At 41.7% G+C, this 17,613-nt stretch overlaps 1 protein-coding gene across 2 annotated transcripts in view; it reads right to left on the bottom strand.

Moving 5' to 3' along the window:
* Positions 1-17,613, bottom strand: part of IMMP2L (inner mitochondrial membrane peptidase subunit 2) — a 453,218-nt gene that overhangs the window by 417,116 nt on the left and 18,489 nt on the right. For both annotated transcript variants that reach the window (XM_083400141.1, XM_083400142.1), the window contains exon 3: positions 6,190-6,293. In XM_083400141.1, the coding sequence (XP_083256267.1) occupies positions 6,190-6,293 (104 nt within the window). The remainder of the gene's footprint in view (positions 1-6,189; positions 6,294-17,613) is intronic.

Below are 17,613 nucleotides of genomic sequence, written 5' to 3'. Positions count from 1 at the left end.
CAGAAGGCCTGCTGCATTGTTTGTGTCTGCTTAACTTCCCCTTTACACTCAACACAGTCTATTTTTAACTTGCTGTTGGATATGACCTTACAGCCGAGATGCTGTGGAAACGTATTTAAATGCATGATCATGCACTCCTACAGTGTTCTTCCCTGCTAGAGGATATTGACAACTAAAGGCTGGCTTTTAAAAACAAAAACGGGGGGGGGGGCACATTTGCATTAATCCACACAACCTCCAAGTTCAAAAGGCTTGGCATTGCTGCTAAACTCTTTAATGTGAAATTAGGACCCCAATTCTGTATCCTTACAATTGTGTGTATGAGAGAGAGAGAGAGAGACACACACACACACAGAGAGAGAGAGAGAGAGAGAGAGAGAGAGAGAGAGAGAGAGAGAGAGAGAGATAAAATGCTTGCTATACAGGACAAAATTAAGACAAAAACAAAAAAAACCCTCTTAATATATTTAAAAAAACAAAAACATGACCCTAATGGATTCTATGTGTGTCTACCTTAAAAAATGGTTTGGAAGCTTCCGTTCTTGCAAAATGTGGCAGCAAGAACATCTGTAGAAGCTAGGCATTCTGATCACATTTAGGGCTGGGCAAAGCATAGTGATATACCAATATATCACAATGTCTGAAATAAGGATGGAACTATGTAGAGGTGAGCAGTAGGGCTGGGCAATATCTGGTTTTCAACATCATGATATATCACCTGATAAATAAACATTGCGATATTCTTCTTTGGTGATCACTCATAGCCGAGTGATATACTGATATATTACAATTTCTGAAATAAGAATGGAGCTATGTAGAGGCAATGGCTGGCTTCATGTTTCCCCCCGCCCCGCCCCTATGCATTGTGATTTTTGCATAACACCCATACAAACACACATCCTTATTCATGATATATTTCCAGGTCAAAAATTATGAAACCAATATCACAATACGGACTTCAAACCGGCTTAGGACAATATTATCACCCAGCCCTAATCACATTGCACCATTTTCTCTGGCTGCCTATTTGTTTTCAAGACCAGTTTGACGTGCTGGCATTAACCTGTAAAACTCTAAATGGTCTAAGACCAGGCTACCTGAAAAACTATCTGAACTTGTATGAACCACCAAGTTCTCTATTTCAGCATTTGAGATTCTGCTTCCTGGTCCACCTGTAGGAGCTGCTAGGCTAGCAACTACCTTTTCTGTGATGACCATGCATCTCTAGAATATTCTCACAGGGAAATTTATTCACTCCTCCTGCCTCCCCTCTCAGACTGGCATTTGCGAGGGCCCTAAAGACTTTTTCATTCATGTTGGATTTTGTATGATTTACGGTTCTATGTATTCATATCTGTTATATCTGCCACGGCCACTGCAATTTTAAAGTTGTTTTATTTGCTGGTGATTTGCTTTATTCATTTGTTTGCTCTTCTCACTGTTTTTGTGCAAATTATTACGTTTATTTTGGACCATCATAAACTGCCTTCAGAGGACAATTTATCCAGAAAGACAGTTTTGAAATCCATCATGTAAATAAGTACAGTGATACCTCATGTTACGTTTGCTTCACGTTGTGTCTTTTCAGGTTATGAACGCGGCAAATCCCAGAAGAGTTTACTTTTGGGTTCGGCCTGTGCTTCACGCAGAAGTGATCTCCACGCTTCACACATGCGCAGAAATGCTCTATCGCATTTCATGCATGCGCAGTAGCGGCACTCTATTTACAGACTTTTTTGGGGTGCGAACGGCACCCCAAAACGGATCACGTTCATAAGTAGAGGTGCCACTGTAATATGTGAACATCTGGGGATGATGTTGGATCAGACAAAATCCTGTTCCCCACAGTAGTGAAAGATGCTTCTAGAAGGCCACAAGGAGGCAAGAGGGCATGATTTGGGGAGTTATTCCTCCCATCAACTGGTACTTAAGGACATACTAACTCTGAGCCTGGAGGTTGCATATAACTAATAGTATTGATACAGCTGTTTCATCTACGGATTTGCTAAACCCCATTCTAAAGCCATCTGTGTTAGTAGCCATCACATCATCTTGCGGCAGCAAATTGATTATATGATGGTGTGAGGTACTTCATTTTGTCTGTCCTGAATATTCTGTCAATCAGTTTAATTGGATGACCTGAGTTCTAGTATTATGAGAAAAAGAGAAAAGAATGGATGCAGCAGGGGTGTGACAGTTGTTTTCTGTATCGTAACTGTTTTGCCATCTGCTCACTGGTTTCAGGAAAAGGCGATTCAGAAGAACTGCATGGGTGCAAATCCTTACATGTTATTCGGCTGGCGAAGCCATTGTAACCATGCCAATGCATGTATCTGTAAAGGGGAATCTGTGTCTCGCTTGGTAGTCAGGCAGCACCAAGGCTTCCAATTAAAATATAGTAACAGCTGTGCTTTTCTATACTAAATGGGATATTTATGCTGGTGATTTCCCATCTTGATGCAACTTTAAGAATTCCTAAAGAGCCATATGCATCATTTTAACACAGAAGAAAGCAATTGCAGAGAAAATACTGGCAAACCCTTGAGAGAAAGATTAGGGTGGGTGTTTAGATTTGCTTAATTTATGTTTTTAAATTTTTAAATTGGTCTCTTTCAAGCTACAAATCTCTTAACTTTTTTCTTTCTTTTCTTTTCTGGTCTCCTATTCCTTTCTATTCCTTAGTTTGGGAAAGCTTATCATAGATCAGAAGAGCACTCCAAAGGTTTACTGATGTATTTAATGCTCTTAGGATTCACTTACTCTAATCACAAACCTTAGATGATGTGGACAGTGCTGCATAATTACAACAGACAATACTTGAGACTATCAGAATGAATAAGATTATCAATGGATATTAACTATAATGGTTTTAGAGAACATTTGGTTTGAGTACCAGTTGAGTTACAAGAGGCTCAAACTATGAGACACTAGAAAATATCAAGGGAGACTAAATTTATTTGTAATTTTGTGTTGCAAATATAGCCTTTGAAGCATTCAGAAAACATTTAGAACCAAGAATCTATTTCTATTTGGTCTGAGCCATTAAAAGTTCTTTATTACCCAAGCTTGTTTAATGGCACCTAGGTTGCATTCAAACATGAGATTATTGCATTAGTTTTACTGGTTATAAAGCTAGTGCTTCTTTCTCAATTTCAAACATTCCTTTTACACTACAGTACCTGTTGCATTACAGAACTGTATGCAGGTATGACAAGTTATTTTTGTTAATAAACCACCATGTCACACTAAATTTTAAATAACGGAAAGAAGTGTGTGCTGGGAGACCTCCTCAAATTTCTCTTGCAATTTTGACAATGTTCTTAAATTATTCTCCCCCCCCCCCCAAGTTTAACCAATTCTACTATGTCTTCATTTTGTCTACAGTATACTGAAATCCAAAGATTAATGCTTGCCATCTCCGAGGTACAAACAAACCTAAACTAAAATAAGGTGTGCCTAGGTAGTGTGGTGGAATGAAATCAGGTGAGGGGTGGGGAAGCTTAATTCAGGATAATTCCACCACAACAATTCCAATCAGTAAGCGCTGTATGTCTTTGGAAAGAGCAGCTGCTGATTACAGTCAGTTGTATTTCAAAAACAATAATGATCAGATGCAGCAGATTTAACACCAACATTTTCAGCTAATAATTTACTAAAGAGGCTATTATTTATGGATGTACTGACACTGCATGCTTTATTTCAAACCATCAATAACTTACACTACATTTCACTGCCTAGTATTTATGACTACCAAAAAGCTGCATCCATTTGGTTTCCTCTGCATAGAATTTTAATCTGACTGTGCTAGTTATTAATTTGCATTGTTTCTGGGTTTTTGCTTCAATTATGTTCTATTATTATTTTATTATGCTTGTTCACCACTTCAGGTGCCACTTTTAATGGTAGAAAATGGGACATAATAGTTAGGAAATAAGATACCCAAAGAATTCACAACACATTGTTGAACTTCTCAGCAGATCATAATCTTTTGGGAGGAGGTGGCAGGGATATGTTTATTGAAATATAACATAAAGTAATGATATCCCATAAAAATGAAGCATTATCAGATTCAGGTTTCCAAAATTCCATTTATTCAGAAGGGTTCGTACAATGTTATAGTCTTTATTGTAACCTTTGATTGATGTACACCACTAGGGCATCACTTCCACCATAACCACAACTATCCTTTGAAACCAAGTGTTTGGGAAACACGGTAGTGTATAGAATCTTACCATGCACCTTAGCATAAGAAAGAGATATTTATTCAGGCAAGTAACAGCACAGGCTTAGCAGCACACCAAGGGTCCATTAGTCATTATTCCAAAGCCAAGGCATAAAATTCAGAACTGGACAGAAGCAATGAAGATGTCTTGTCCATTGGCATGGCTCTCCCACCCAGCTTTTAACAACAAGGTATGACAAGTTCACTTGCAAGACTCTCTTGCCTTATGGAAATTCCATGTGTGCAGATGCACACTTTGTCTGATCCCACCTAAAAAGACAGCACCTGGATCTTGGGAACAAGACCCTCTGCCCCTCTGACTCCAGTTCAGCCACCACTGTCTCCTGCTCAGCTACCCACACCAGCTGGTTGCAGTCTTCTCCCTCCAAAATGAGGCTCTGGGCTATGTGGGCAGTGCATCAGGGAGAACCAGCAAGTCAGTTTCCCCCTGGAATCGGAAGGGGAGGAACCGCAGTTCTCCATCCCTGGATAGCAGCCTTCAACCACCACCACTTCACATTCCTACTACTTCTCAACTGCCTGAGGCTGCCAAACCAAATTAGACCCTTACAGAGCCAAGGGGCCCGGGAACCTTTCAAGAAAGATTACCCCTTTCCCATACACATGACTGGTGAGGTTTCTCTTGACATTAGGAGGAGAAAGAACCAAGAAAAATTAGGACAACTGTGGCTGTGCAATCCTGAATATTATTTTTTAGGGGGAGGGAGAAAGCTTTATCCTGTAGCACGTGGAAGTCCAAAGTAGCCAGTGAAGGACATGGAAGGTCAAAGGAAGCAACAAAGGGCAAAGATGGCAGATTCTCCCTCAACAGTGCTTGTGCCTGAGTGCTTTGTTTTCTTGCTCCTCCACAAAGTAATTACAGTTCCTCCAACACAAGGTCGTTGAAAATGGGTATCTGTGCATTAATCTTACTTATGAGTGGGTTTGTTGCATCCTTTTTTGGAGCCTTATCAGACATAAGCAGCAACTATGCATATAATAAGCACATAAATAAGAATGAGCTTCACAACATTACCGCTGAAAGATCATCACACAAAAAAAGTCATAATAGCATTATTGCAAAATGCAACAGCAAGCAGCTAATACAGAAACAACCAATAAATGCTGCTTGTGTACTCTGAGAATTTCTAACAGTATACATAAAAAATATACCTTTCCCAACAACCAGTTCCAATGTGGACAACTTTCAGCAGGGGAAAACCAAAGACAACTCTCATAGCTGTCTGTTCAGTGCATGCATTGATTATAAAGCTAAAAAATAAATTTTGTCATTAGAGCATGTACCATCAATTCGCTTAATGTCATTGTGTCTGTTCTGCACAATTCGACATTCCATTTCTACATTGCATTAAGAGCAGGACAGTTTACATTATCTAAATGGAGGGAAGCATTGAACAGAGAAACAGTGCCACCTAATGGCTACTCACTCCATGAATAAGTCAACAACTGATTCAGGAATGTTTCAGGAATGACCAATTTTGGTCCAACTTCCACATCATACTTCTTCCTGAAATGGAGCAATGCCAACATCTACATCAAAGCAGATCAAGTATTGCGTTCCACACTAAGAGGAATCTGCAACGTATCTAAATCTTTAATCCAACCAATTCAACATATTTTTCTACCATCTTTCACTGTGGTCTTATTATTCATATAATTATTATTATTAATGCTACATCACTGAAGGCTGCTTACATTTGCATTTCTTATCCACAAGTATGTATTGCCACATATACTGGCATTGCGCTTTCAAATGCATGATGATAAACGCTTTGAAGATCTGGAATTCAACAGTAATAATTGAATTTGTTACTCATGCAACGAATCTGTCGTGTTCTTGTCTGCAGCCATAACTGCGTAACAGCATTTCACATGGAAAACCTTTGAAGAACATTAATGGACTAAAGAAGAATGCAGATATATTGAAGTATAGTTTAGTTACTTACACCAGTGAAACTATGTCTCCACGTTGCACTTCATAATTTCTAATACTCCAGTGGTTTAAAAGAACTACATCAGATTCCTGTCTTCCTCCAGGATTCAAAGAAGGCTGAGAAGAAGATAAAAAGAGACAGAGAGAGATGAGAGTTCTGTTGTATGAAAAGCAAAATTCAATCAACTAAGATTAATATGTATAGTCCATGGAATATATTATCTGTAAGGAGGACCACCACCCCCGATCATCTCAGACTGCATTTTAAGATAATGTTCATTTATTTTAAAGAACACCTGGGCTACTGGTGCAACCCAGTTAATAAACTTACACATGCATCTGCCTGTCATTCCTTTAAAATGGAATTTCCCAACATACCACTCTATTTCAACCCCCATCAAGCTGCTCTATAAGCTCAGGCTACAAAAGAGAGTTTTGTTGCTTCACAAGGAAAACTGACAGGAAGGAAGCTGAGAAGTAACTTCTGTGCCACAGATACATCTCTCAGTATCACAAAATTCACCCTTAAGGTCACGGGGAATGTTACTGCTCACCAAAGTGAAATCAAGTATCGAGAATGGAATATGCAATGAGATGTATATTGATAACATTATGCAAAGGTTGTTGAAACACCCATTATACGAAAGGGTTTCAGATGTTCTATACGATAGGTTTTGTTGATCTACGACTAACACAAAACCAATTGCAAGAAGGTGCGCTTCCACAGCAAAATGCAGGGGAGACGGGAGGCTATGTGCTTACATAAACAACTCATCAGTATGAAAATAGTGAATAGTGAAAATGATTTATGACTTGTTAAGAAATGAAAGAGCAGTTTCATTTTGCCCTGACAATGACAAAAATAAGACACAACAAATGAATACAGGAAACCATGAGATTAAAAATACTGTTCCTAATCTGAAGGAAGTGTTCCCAGTCCAACAAATAACATTTCTATACTGAAAGTGTATTCCACTTTGCTGCTCATTAATGAGTTTCAAAAACAGAAACAAAAACATCTTCCTACAAAGCAAATTGGGATATTTTTTCTCCATAGCATTAGTCTAATGCAGGAAATAAATAGCAGTAGAGGTTATTGTCGGGTATTTGTTAGGAGTCCAATATGGTGAAGGGCCCGCCTCCTCAACAGAAACAGCCATCTACAAAAATTTCAGAGGCAGAGTTTTCAAAAAGGCTTGGTTTGTGTGTGCACACATAAAGACATGAAGTGCATGAGACCCAATGAGGACGCATTACATAAGGGTCCACAAGGTCTGACACCAAACAACAGAAAAGGGGCACATTTGTTTCAACCAAGGCCCCCACAAGATAGAATTCCCTGCTGTGAATTAGACCTATTAGGAGTTATTCCAGAAAATTTAACAGTAGCACAAGCTAACACATAAGTGGGCGATCTGTGGGCTACCTGTGGCTCTCAGGGTTTCTTCCCCAGCAGGGGTAAATTTTGGTCTTTCAAATTTCAGCGGTGCTGTGCAAGTCCAAAATTCAGCGCTTTCTCTCTCTCTCTCCCCTGCCCCCCGCCATCTCTCACCTTGTTCTATTCAATTCACAATGCCACCATTGTGATGCCCTGCAATGTCTCCTAGGCTTGGTGCCCAGTGCAGCGGAAACAGTCGTGCTACCCTAAATCCATCTCTGCTCCCCAGTGGCCCTCTGCCCACTTTTCCAGACTGAGGTCAGCAATGTAGAGATGAGGAAGTGGAAAGAAAGTACAGAGAGTTGAAGATGCTGCAAGAGTCACACTCCCCCCCCCCCCAATTTCCTCCTTCATGTACTTTTCCAGGCTGGAATTGATGACTAAGATGAGATCAGGTGTCCTGGACAGAGGCAGAGTTTAAAAAATGCTTGGTTCCTATACGTATAAGTTCTTATAAGTACACAGTTTCATAATTCTGTCTACACTGATTCTAGCTGTCTAGGAGAGCAACCTCTCCATATGAATTTTTCCCCCCCTCTATTAGTTCTGGGAGCAGAGCAGGTGAGAATGTCCACAGCAAGAGGCCTGGCTTGTTCCTGCCATACAGCTCTTTCCTAAAACAGGTGATAATTTGCATTAGTGGAGATCCGAATAGCTATCATGTGGCCCTGTCACCATCCTCCTTCAAAAAGAAACACATCTGGTCATGCACCAGCTCCATATCTCAAATCTTGATGGAGAACTGATCAGATTGTGGGCAGGAAGAAGATGTGCAAATGGTGTTGTCCGGGAAAATACACAGACCTAAATCAGTTGTACAGATTATTCAAAAAAGGAATGTAGCCAAATTAAAATCCGTCATTGGAACAAGTGAATGATACAGGGAGAGATGATCTACCCAGTGAACCAAACATTTCAATATTCAGTAGATTACTTACTGATTTAATAAGACACTACCAGTGCACCACAAAGTTTTTTTTTTTATTTGGCTCCCATGTAACGATACACACTGAGAGTAATTAAGTAATCAGGCGTAACATGCAATTTTGTCAATAGTGATGTTTATTCATATTCTCCTTCATTTCAGCAGCTATAGGCCATAAAATCTAAACAACGTTTAATTATGCTCTTCACTTGCGGTAGTAGCTTCTTCTGCTGATGCTACTGATCTTGTGTATGATTAACAGGTTTTTTAAAACTAAAAAAATAACAGAGAGAGCAAAGGGTTGTATCAATGGAGTAATTGTACCCCTTGAATTACCTCTGTTCATGCAATGAAACTCCCCATCTCTCCTCTTGCCAAATCTGCTATGGAGGGTTGTGGGGAAACCCAGGTCAGATTAGGAGGAGGAGCAGGAATGTGTAAGGAGAGGGAGGGAAAGCTTTGTTGCCCAAGTCGAAGTCATTCCACAAGCACAATTACTTTTTTCAATACAACACAAAGGACTGACTTTCTCATGTTTCCTACCTACATAGCTCAAATGATAAGCTCCAGCTTCCCAGTTACGATTTCAAACCAAGTATAATAAATGTGTTTTTAACAAGCCAACAGACTCTTATTTGTGTCTTTCCATCGAAAGGAGTCTCTGTCAAATATGTACCAAAGTTATCGTGATCTCCTTATAGCTTGATAAAAAACTGAGTTGAATCAATTCCTGCGGCTGTGATCAAACTGTGTACAGTGGTAGCTCGGGTTAAGAACTTAATTCATTCTGGAGGTCCGTTCTTAACCTGAAACTGTTCTTAACCTGCGGTCCCACTTTAGCTAATGCGGTCTCCTGCTGCTGCTGCACAATTTCTGTTCTCATCCTGAAGCCAAATTCTTAACCCGAGGTACTATTTCTGGGTTAGCGGAGTCTGTAAACTGAAGCGTCTGTAACATGAGGTACCACTATATTTTACTTCCAGTTTCCTCAGATGTTAAAGCTGGTGGCTGCCATCACCTGCCCCCCATTTCTTCTGGAACAAGACTGCATTGTGACATAACATCATTCCAAGGGCTTTTTTATTGTAAATGGAAGAAGGAGAGAGACGTGCCACTGCTATAGCCCCCCACCCCCCATTCACCTCCCCACTAAAATGCTTATCCTTATATTTCATCAACTGTTAAAAGGGGACATTTCAGTTCAGCCCTACTAACTAACTAATGTACTGCTATTTTGTGCATTTTCAGAGTTCCCCCCTGATATGGATCTGCCTGCCTGAATGGCAGTGGTAAGCTGGGACTAGAAATCAATAAAAATGATGATCCACTGTCCCTTTTCTGATCCCCTTTCTTTTCACACTCAACATATGATGGAATAAAACAGCCACACAATCTTCAAGCCAGATGCATGAAAATAATAATTATATATATATATATATATATATATATATATATATCCCCGCCGCCGCCCGCCGCCCGCCCCGCACCAAAGCCGGGCTCAGAGCCGCTAACAAGTAAAAATAGCACAGTGTACATAAAACCACACAGTCAATTAATTAAAATACATTTTAAAATCAATTCAGAATCAAATTAATGGCAACCATTGGGCTAGAGTTCTATGAGGATTACAGAAGGAGAGAGGGGGTCAGACTGTGCCTTGGCCAAAGGCCTGGTGGAACAGCTCCATCTTGCAGGCCCTGCAGAAAGATGTCAAGTCCCGCAGGGCCCTAGTCTCTTGTGACAGAGCGTTCCACCAAATCGGGGCCACAGCTGAAAAAGCCCTGGCTCTGGTCGAGGCCAGCCTAACCTCCTTGTGGCCCGGGATCTCCAAGATGTTTTTATTTGACCATAAGGTCCTCCATGGGACATACCAGGAGAGGCGGTCCTGTAGGTATGAGGATCCTAGGCCATATAGGGCTTTAAAGGTTAAAACCAGCACCTTAAACCTGATCCTGTACTCCAATGGGAGTCAGTGCAGCTGGTATAGCACCAGGTGAATGTGATCCCGCGGCAGACCCCGAAAGGAGCCTTGTTACGGCATTCTGCACCTGCTGGAGTTTCTGGGTCAGTCTCAAGGGCAGCCCCACATAGAGTGAGTTACAATAATCAAGCATGGAGGTGACCGTCATGTGGATCACAGTGGCTAGGTCAGGGCGAGAGAGATAAGGAGCCAACTGCTTAGCTTGGCAGAGATGAAAAAATGCCACCTTTGTTATGGCTGCATAGAAAGGGAGGTGTCGAAGATTACACCCAAACTCTTAGCAGACGGCGCTGGCAACTCCCGCAAGAGATGGGAGTTGGCCCCCCAATCCCATATTGTCCCAACCCAGCCAAAGGACCTTGGTCTTCAAAGGATTTAACTTCAACCGGGTCCCACGTAACCATCCAGCCACAGCTTCCAAACATCTGATCAGTGTATCTGGGGCCAAGTCAGGATGGCCGTCCATCAACAGATAGAGTTGGGTGTCATCAGCATACTGATGGCAGCCCAAACCAAACCTCCAGACAAGCTGGGCAAGGGGGCGCATAAAGATGTTGAAAAGCATCGGGGAGAGTATCGCACCCTGCGGCACTCCACACACCAAGGAGTGGCATGACGACAGTCTCCCCCCCAAGTGCCACCCTCTGTCCCCATCCAGAGAGAAACGAGTGGAGCCATTGAAGGACTGTGCCCTGGATCCCCCCACTGGCAAGGCAGTGGTCCAGAAGTTCATGATCGACCATGTTGAAGGCTGCTGACAGGTCTAAAAGAATCAGCAGCCCCGTCCCGCCTCGATCCAGCTGCCTGCGGAGATCATCTGTTAGGGCAACCAGGCCATCTCGGTCCTATGATAGGAGGGGCTCCTAATGGACAGATCATAATCTGGGTCGCTGTTGGGAAGTTAAGCTTGCAGTTTAATTATCATATAAGGCTATGCAGCAGGCACGCAGGCACAGCACGCAAAGGATATGCACAGCATGGACCGACAGCCTACTCCTCAGCAACTGGCAATCACAGGGCAACATACTTTATTTTTCCCTTCTTTCTAGACTGTTGGCATCTGTATGTCTCAAGAGAAAACAGGGTATGCCCTCCCAGGGCAGTGAAGTCCTCCCCCCCCCCCTTTTTTTTTTATACACCAAAAAAGAAATAGAAAAAATAAGACAAGAAATACAAACCCAACCATGATATGGACAATATTAATTACAAATCAATAAAACAAAAAGTGGTCCTTGGACTATAGACCCAACCTCCCGTCCATTCCTTATTTCAATTATCTATTATTTGTTGCCAGTACACGTTTTTGTCTTAAATTAACTAATTATTGATTTATCTAAGGTTTCAGATCTTTCTTAAATTTACTACTAAAGTTATTCAAACGCTGCGACAGAGCTTAAACTACTGTAATTGTTTTTCAAATAAACTTTAAAGACTTCCCATTTTGAGATGAATTCCTGTTTTGGTTTGTTCTTTATTTTTTCTGATAAACTATCTAACTCCGCATAATCTGTTAACTTTTGGATCCATTCATGAATAGAAGGGATTTCATCACTCTTCCACTTTGTAGCGATAAGAATTCTTGCTGCCACTGTGGCATATAAAAATATACTCTTCATTTTTTGTGGGATATCCAAATCTGTGATCCCCAGGAAGTAAGCTTCTGTGGCATGGTTACTGAATACCCAACGTCCTGTGACCACTTAACGGTGGCCTCAGTGACCTCTTCCTCCTTGACTTCCCAGTCAAGGAGGAGCTGGTGTGCTTTGGAGAGGGTTTTTCTTTTAGAGTTTACTATCTGGGATTCAAATCGAGAGATTTCTGTTATGAAACCCTTTTGTTTGTCAGATTTCAATTTTTCATATACCTGATGGTATTGGAACTAATCTGAGACGTACTCTCTCGATTCCTCAAAACTTTTAAATTTTAATTGGTTATCTTCTTCCTTTAAAAGAGTTTTATATGTTGGCCAAATTTCCTGAGTATTTTTTCTTTTCACCACGGAAGCTTCAATTGGGGAGGTCCACCACAGAACTTTGGGCTCCAACAGTTCTTTGTATTTCTCCCAGACTGGGAAAAGTGACTTTCTAATTATGTGGTTTGTGAAGTTTTTATAGATTTTGGCTTTTCCGTATATAAGGTAAGCATGCCATCCCCATCGATTGTCGAAGCCCTCCAAATCCAGGAGGTCCAGGTCCTGTGGTTTACACCAGTCCTTCAACCATGTGAAGCAGGCTGCCTCATAGTACAATTTCAGATCTGGTAGGGAGAAGCCTCATCTGTCCTTTATATCTATTAAGATCAAATGTTTAATTCTGGGTCTCTTCCCTTCCCATATGAATTTTGAACTCTCTCTTTGCCATACCTTGAGATGGCCTGTCCAGGGGGTGAAGTCCTTTAAATGCAGAATATAATACAGTGGTACCTCGGGTTAAGTACTTAATTCGTTCCAGAGGTCCGTCCTTAACCTGAAACTGTTCTTAACCTGAAGCACCACTTTAGATAATGGGGCCTCCCGCGCCCGCCGCGCCACCAGAGCACGATTTCTGTTCTCATCCTGAAGCAAAGTTCTTAACCCAAGGTACTATTTCTGGGTTAGCGGAGTCTGTAACCTGAAATATATGTAACCCGAGGTACCACTGTACTCATTGTACCCCACAGAAAAGTCAAGTAATGTCCAAACCTCAAGGAACATGTAACAGGGTTCTCTTTATATAGCAATCTGAGCTGGGGGTTTGAATAAGACATAGCTTTCTACCAACCTCTAGAAAACTCTAGAAGCATATCAGCATAAGCATCTGTCAATCAGAGGGAAGAATTCTCACTACTCCTTCTAACAGTTCTCATTGCTACAGAAGTTGGTTTTATATCAGACTACGAACTGTTAAAAGTCTCTGAAGTGATCCAAGACAGGCTGATATGTCTGATGACTGATAACAATACATTTCAAGGCCAAAATTCAAGATTTAGAGGAATTCTGGCCAGGTGCAGCATTCCTAGCATTCTACCTCAGACTTTTTATATTCCAATTCAGTATTCATATATTATGTTTTTATGTAAAAGAAAATCTTCCATAACTGATGGATAGTTACACAGTTCTCACTCAGTTAATTGCAACGTTTCACTATTATTCCACACCTACCTACCAATTAGGTTTTCCCCACAAAACTGCTTTATTAATCAAGCAGTAATTTGTATCATTCCTCATTCTCAGAGCAAAACAGAGACTGAATAAGACTTGTGCTGGCCTTTGAAAATAAAAGCTATTTTAAAAGGGAATATACTGAGAGCAAAATCATTCAAATTACTCAGAATGGAAGCCATTCATTTGAATTGTTCCGCTGTCAGAGAAACCACCACACACATTCATTTCACGTGCCTTGTTTTGTTTCACAATAGGCATCGTACTTATAAATAGAAAGCTGAGTTTTCATTTTTGATAAGTAGGTAAAGCTTATTCTGTTTTACTGTATAACTGCGGTTGGCAATGAGCATTTACAGGATAAATGAACTTAAGTATATTTATAATATACGTTAGGTAGGACTAGGTCATCCTATCTTCCTTTGTTCTTAACTGACCAGTTGAAAAATCCTGTCATATGACAGGTCCACTTTTCAGTTTTGTGACCTCAAGCCAACAGAACTAAACCTCTAAAGTATTAAAAAGGGTCTCTGATGGGGAAGACACATTATCTTTGGCTTCTGAAACTCATGAACATAGGAGCCAACTCCTACGGGCTGAGGTCCCTTTGTCGCCGCCCCAATAAAATATTTGAGAGGACTCCCCCAAAGTTGATGGGCACTGCTGTTCAAACGGTGTGTGTGTGCCGTGTTACTTGCCCCCCAATATTTTATTCAAGTTGGCACCCCTTCTCATGAATCATGCTCTGTCACTGCTAGTACTTCCTGCATGTCTCAACATGTGCGATGACCTCTGACTTTCCACTCCCAGTTTATATTAAGAGTACAGTCATACCTCGGGATAAATGTGCTTCAAGTTAAGTATTTTCGGGTTGCACTCAACCTGAAAGTAATGGAGCACATTACTTCCGGGTTTTGTCATGCGCACATGCACAGACAGTCAAAATGACGTCACGCGCATGCACGGAAGTGGCAAAACATGACCCGTGCACGCGCAGACACGCAGACGCGGGTTGCATTCGCTTCAGGATGCAAACGGGGCTCCGGACCGGATCCCATTCGCATCCCAAGGTACCACTGTACTGTGATGTTTGCACTTACACATAAAAATTAATGGAACAAACAAATAAGTTTCATTTGCACGAAACCCTGATCCAGCCCGCAAACTTTACAAAAAGAAGATACAAAATCCATAGCAACAAACAACTAAATTATCCCACCAGCTGCATTCTGTCTCACATATGCTCAAGTCATTAAGTAAATATGCTAATATTGAAATATGTTAATAACTTTTTGGGTGAGCGCATCAAGGCTTAGCTCCAAGAGAACAGTAATAATCTGAGAAATTAATCTGGTTAGAAAATTATGATCCAACCGTGATACAATAAGGTGTGCATTAATCAGATACTAGTTCATGTAAAACTGAGATCACGATAAGGTAAATTGCACTCAGGTTTAAAAGTTTTAACTATGTGGCTTCCGCCACTGAACAATTGCAAAATCAGCACAAAATGAACAATGATATGTATTTTAATTGATTTGGAATAAATTGTTTGTTATTTTAACACGGCAGCATTATCCCATAATTGCAGGGCTGCACTACATTTACCCGACTTCAGAATACAAAAACAAAAAAGGAAATTTGAAAAGAGAAGAGTAAGCCATATTTCCTTCCTTTTTTGAAAGAACTTTTAATTTCAATCACAGCATGAGATAGGATAATGAGTGCACAAAACCAGCTAGGAGTCTAAAAGGTCTATTACAAATCCAATCGTTGTGGATTGCACGGTGAAAGCTTAGAGTCAAGACAATCATATATCTGATGCAAGTGTGTTATTGATGAGTGAAAGGCGTCATGCTGACTAAACTTCACTTTCCATCACATCCTATAGCTTTCAAACACATTCAACATAATTCACTCTCTGGAGTGTGAGATAAAGAAAAAGAAGATGATTTGTCATGTTTTCCTTCCTCAGGCAAAACAAGAAAAAGAAAACATGTACCTACAGAAGCGCTGTCAGGTGGATGTTGAATATATCCTGATCAATTCAATCCCATAACTTCTTTTAAATAATAATAATAATAATAATAATAATTTTGGATGGGTTCAAACACCAAGCGCTAGTTCCTCATTTTACTCCATAGGTAACACTGCAGGTTCAAAGTTCACATATTGTACAGTTCACACTAACTTCAGTTTCTATAAGTACACCTGTATTAGGAAGAAGGGTTCTAGTTTAGGTTTCTCCCTAACCTGCTAACCTGTCATCTTCATGGATATATAAAAAATTTGGAGGAGCATTTGAACATGAGATCAATCACATGCAATCTGAAGAGATGCAGACCACCAAGAGCTGTGCCATGCATTCCTAGTGACTATGCAGTTCCACTCACCCACAAAACTTCAAACTCAAGAACAAAACTTGATTACAATGCATGGAGTGGGGCTAACCCTAACTCAGGTTCAGATGTAACATTAAGTCAAACCATAGCTTAGTTCTGAGGAGCACAGCAGCTGCAGGACCTGGGAATGAGCACACCAGGCATAATCTCCAATTCAGAAACCAGCACACCTGCTCATTCATGTGAAATCATGGTTTGGTTTTGTGTTACTGTCAGGGGTTCAGGAGAAGAGTCACAGGAGAGGCAGGAAACGGAGAGCGAGGGGGAGGAGTCGGAAGGAAATGTCAGCGACAACAGTAGTCCGAGGTCTCTGAGTCTCTCCAGTGACTCGGAGGATTCACAGAAAGGGGCCCCCATGGTCAGGGCAAGGGGGACACCTCGGGAAGAAGGGGCCAGAGGGGACTCAGAGAGTAACAGCTGGAAATCCGGACCAGCTTCCCCCCCAGAGTGCAGTAGGGGGGAGGAGTCCAAGGCATCGGGATCAGGGAGCGCGCAGGCAGAGGGAGAGCGTGAGGCAGGAGTGGCCACACCCTCGTCAGGGAGCGAGGAAACGGTCATCAGGAAAGTTAAACGCGCGCGCGCGCCAAGTTCAAATGTACAGGAGGGCGGCAAGGTGGGCAGCCCGGGTAGGGAGCCAGGTCCTAAAGCACGCCGAAGAGAGGGGGAGGAGTCAGAGGGGTCCAGCTCTGCGTCAGAAGAGTCCAGGAGGGAAGAGACCCCGGGGGGTAGTAAGACCCAGAGGAAGAGAGAGAGAAGGAGGAGGTGGAGTAAGATTAGAGTTTTAAGCTGGTGCACAGGGGGCGGAGATCCAGATAGAGCTTCGCCGGTCTAAAGCTCAGACGTAGAGCTGGGACGCTGAGACTTGTAAATGGAGACTATTCTTCAATAAAGACTTTGATACTGTACTACCGGCTAGCGTTGGTCCTTGGTGAGCTGGGACCCGGAGCCAGCTCTGACAGTAAGCTCTATCTCTATTTTTTAAAGTTTTGGCACCAAGAACCTCGCCACGTGAGTTGACGCAGCGAGGGCAGAGGAGGGGTGCTCCCAGAGCTCACAAAACTCAGGCAAGATGACGACGGAAGAGCAGATATCAGCCCTGCAAGAAGCTGTGACACGACTCAGCACGGAGGTAATTGCATCCAGAAAAAGAGAGGAGGAAATGAGTAGCGCCTACCGAGATCTCCAAGTAAGATTGGACGTGATTTCCAAACAGGGGCCACCTGGATCCAAAGCAGAGGGCATTGGATTGGGAAAGAGGGGAGGCAGCCTTGTATCCCATTTTGACGGGAGTTTACAGCAGTACCCCAACTTTAGAGCAGACCTGTTGTTTGCGCTGGATCTGCTTGACAAAGACTTTAGAGATGAAAGAGAGAAAGTGGGGTTTATCCTATCCCATTTGCATGGTGAAGCCAAAACGTGGCTGAGAAATTTATGGAGGGACAATGATCCGGCGCTCCAAGACGCGAAGGCTTTCATTAAAGCTATGGACTCGTGTTTTTTATCAAAGATAGACGTTGATATTGCCAGGAGAGACATACATGGACTTAAGCAA

The sequence above is a fragment of the Podarcis tiliguerta genome, assembly GCF_965153285.1.
Source record: "Podarcis tiliguerta genome assembly, chromosome: 10".
Taxonomy (NCBI): Eukaryota; Metazoa; Chordata; class Lepidosauria; order Squamata; family Lacertidae; genus Podarcis; species Podarcis tiliguerta.
The sequence above is the reverse complement of the archived record's forward strand: the minus strand, read 5'-3'. Positions and strand labels throughout refer to the sequence as shown.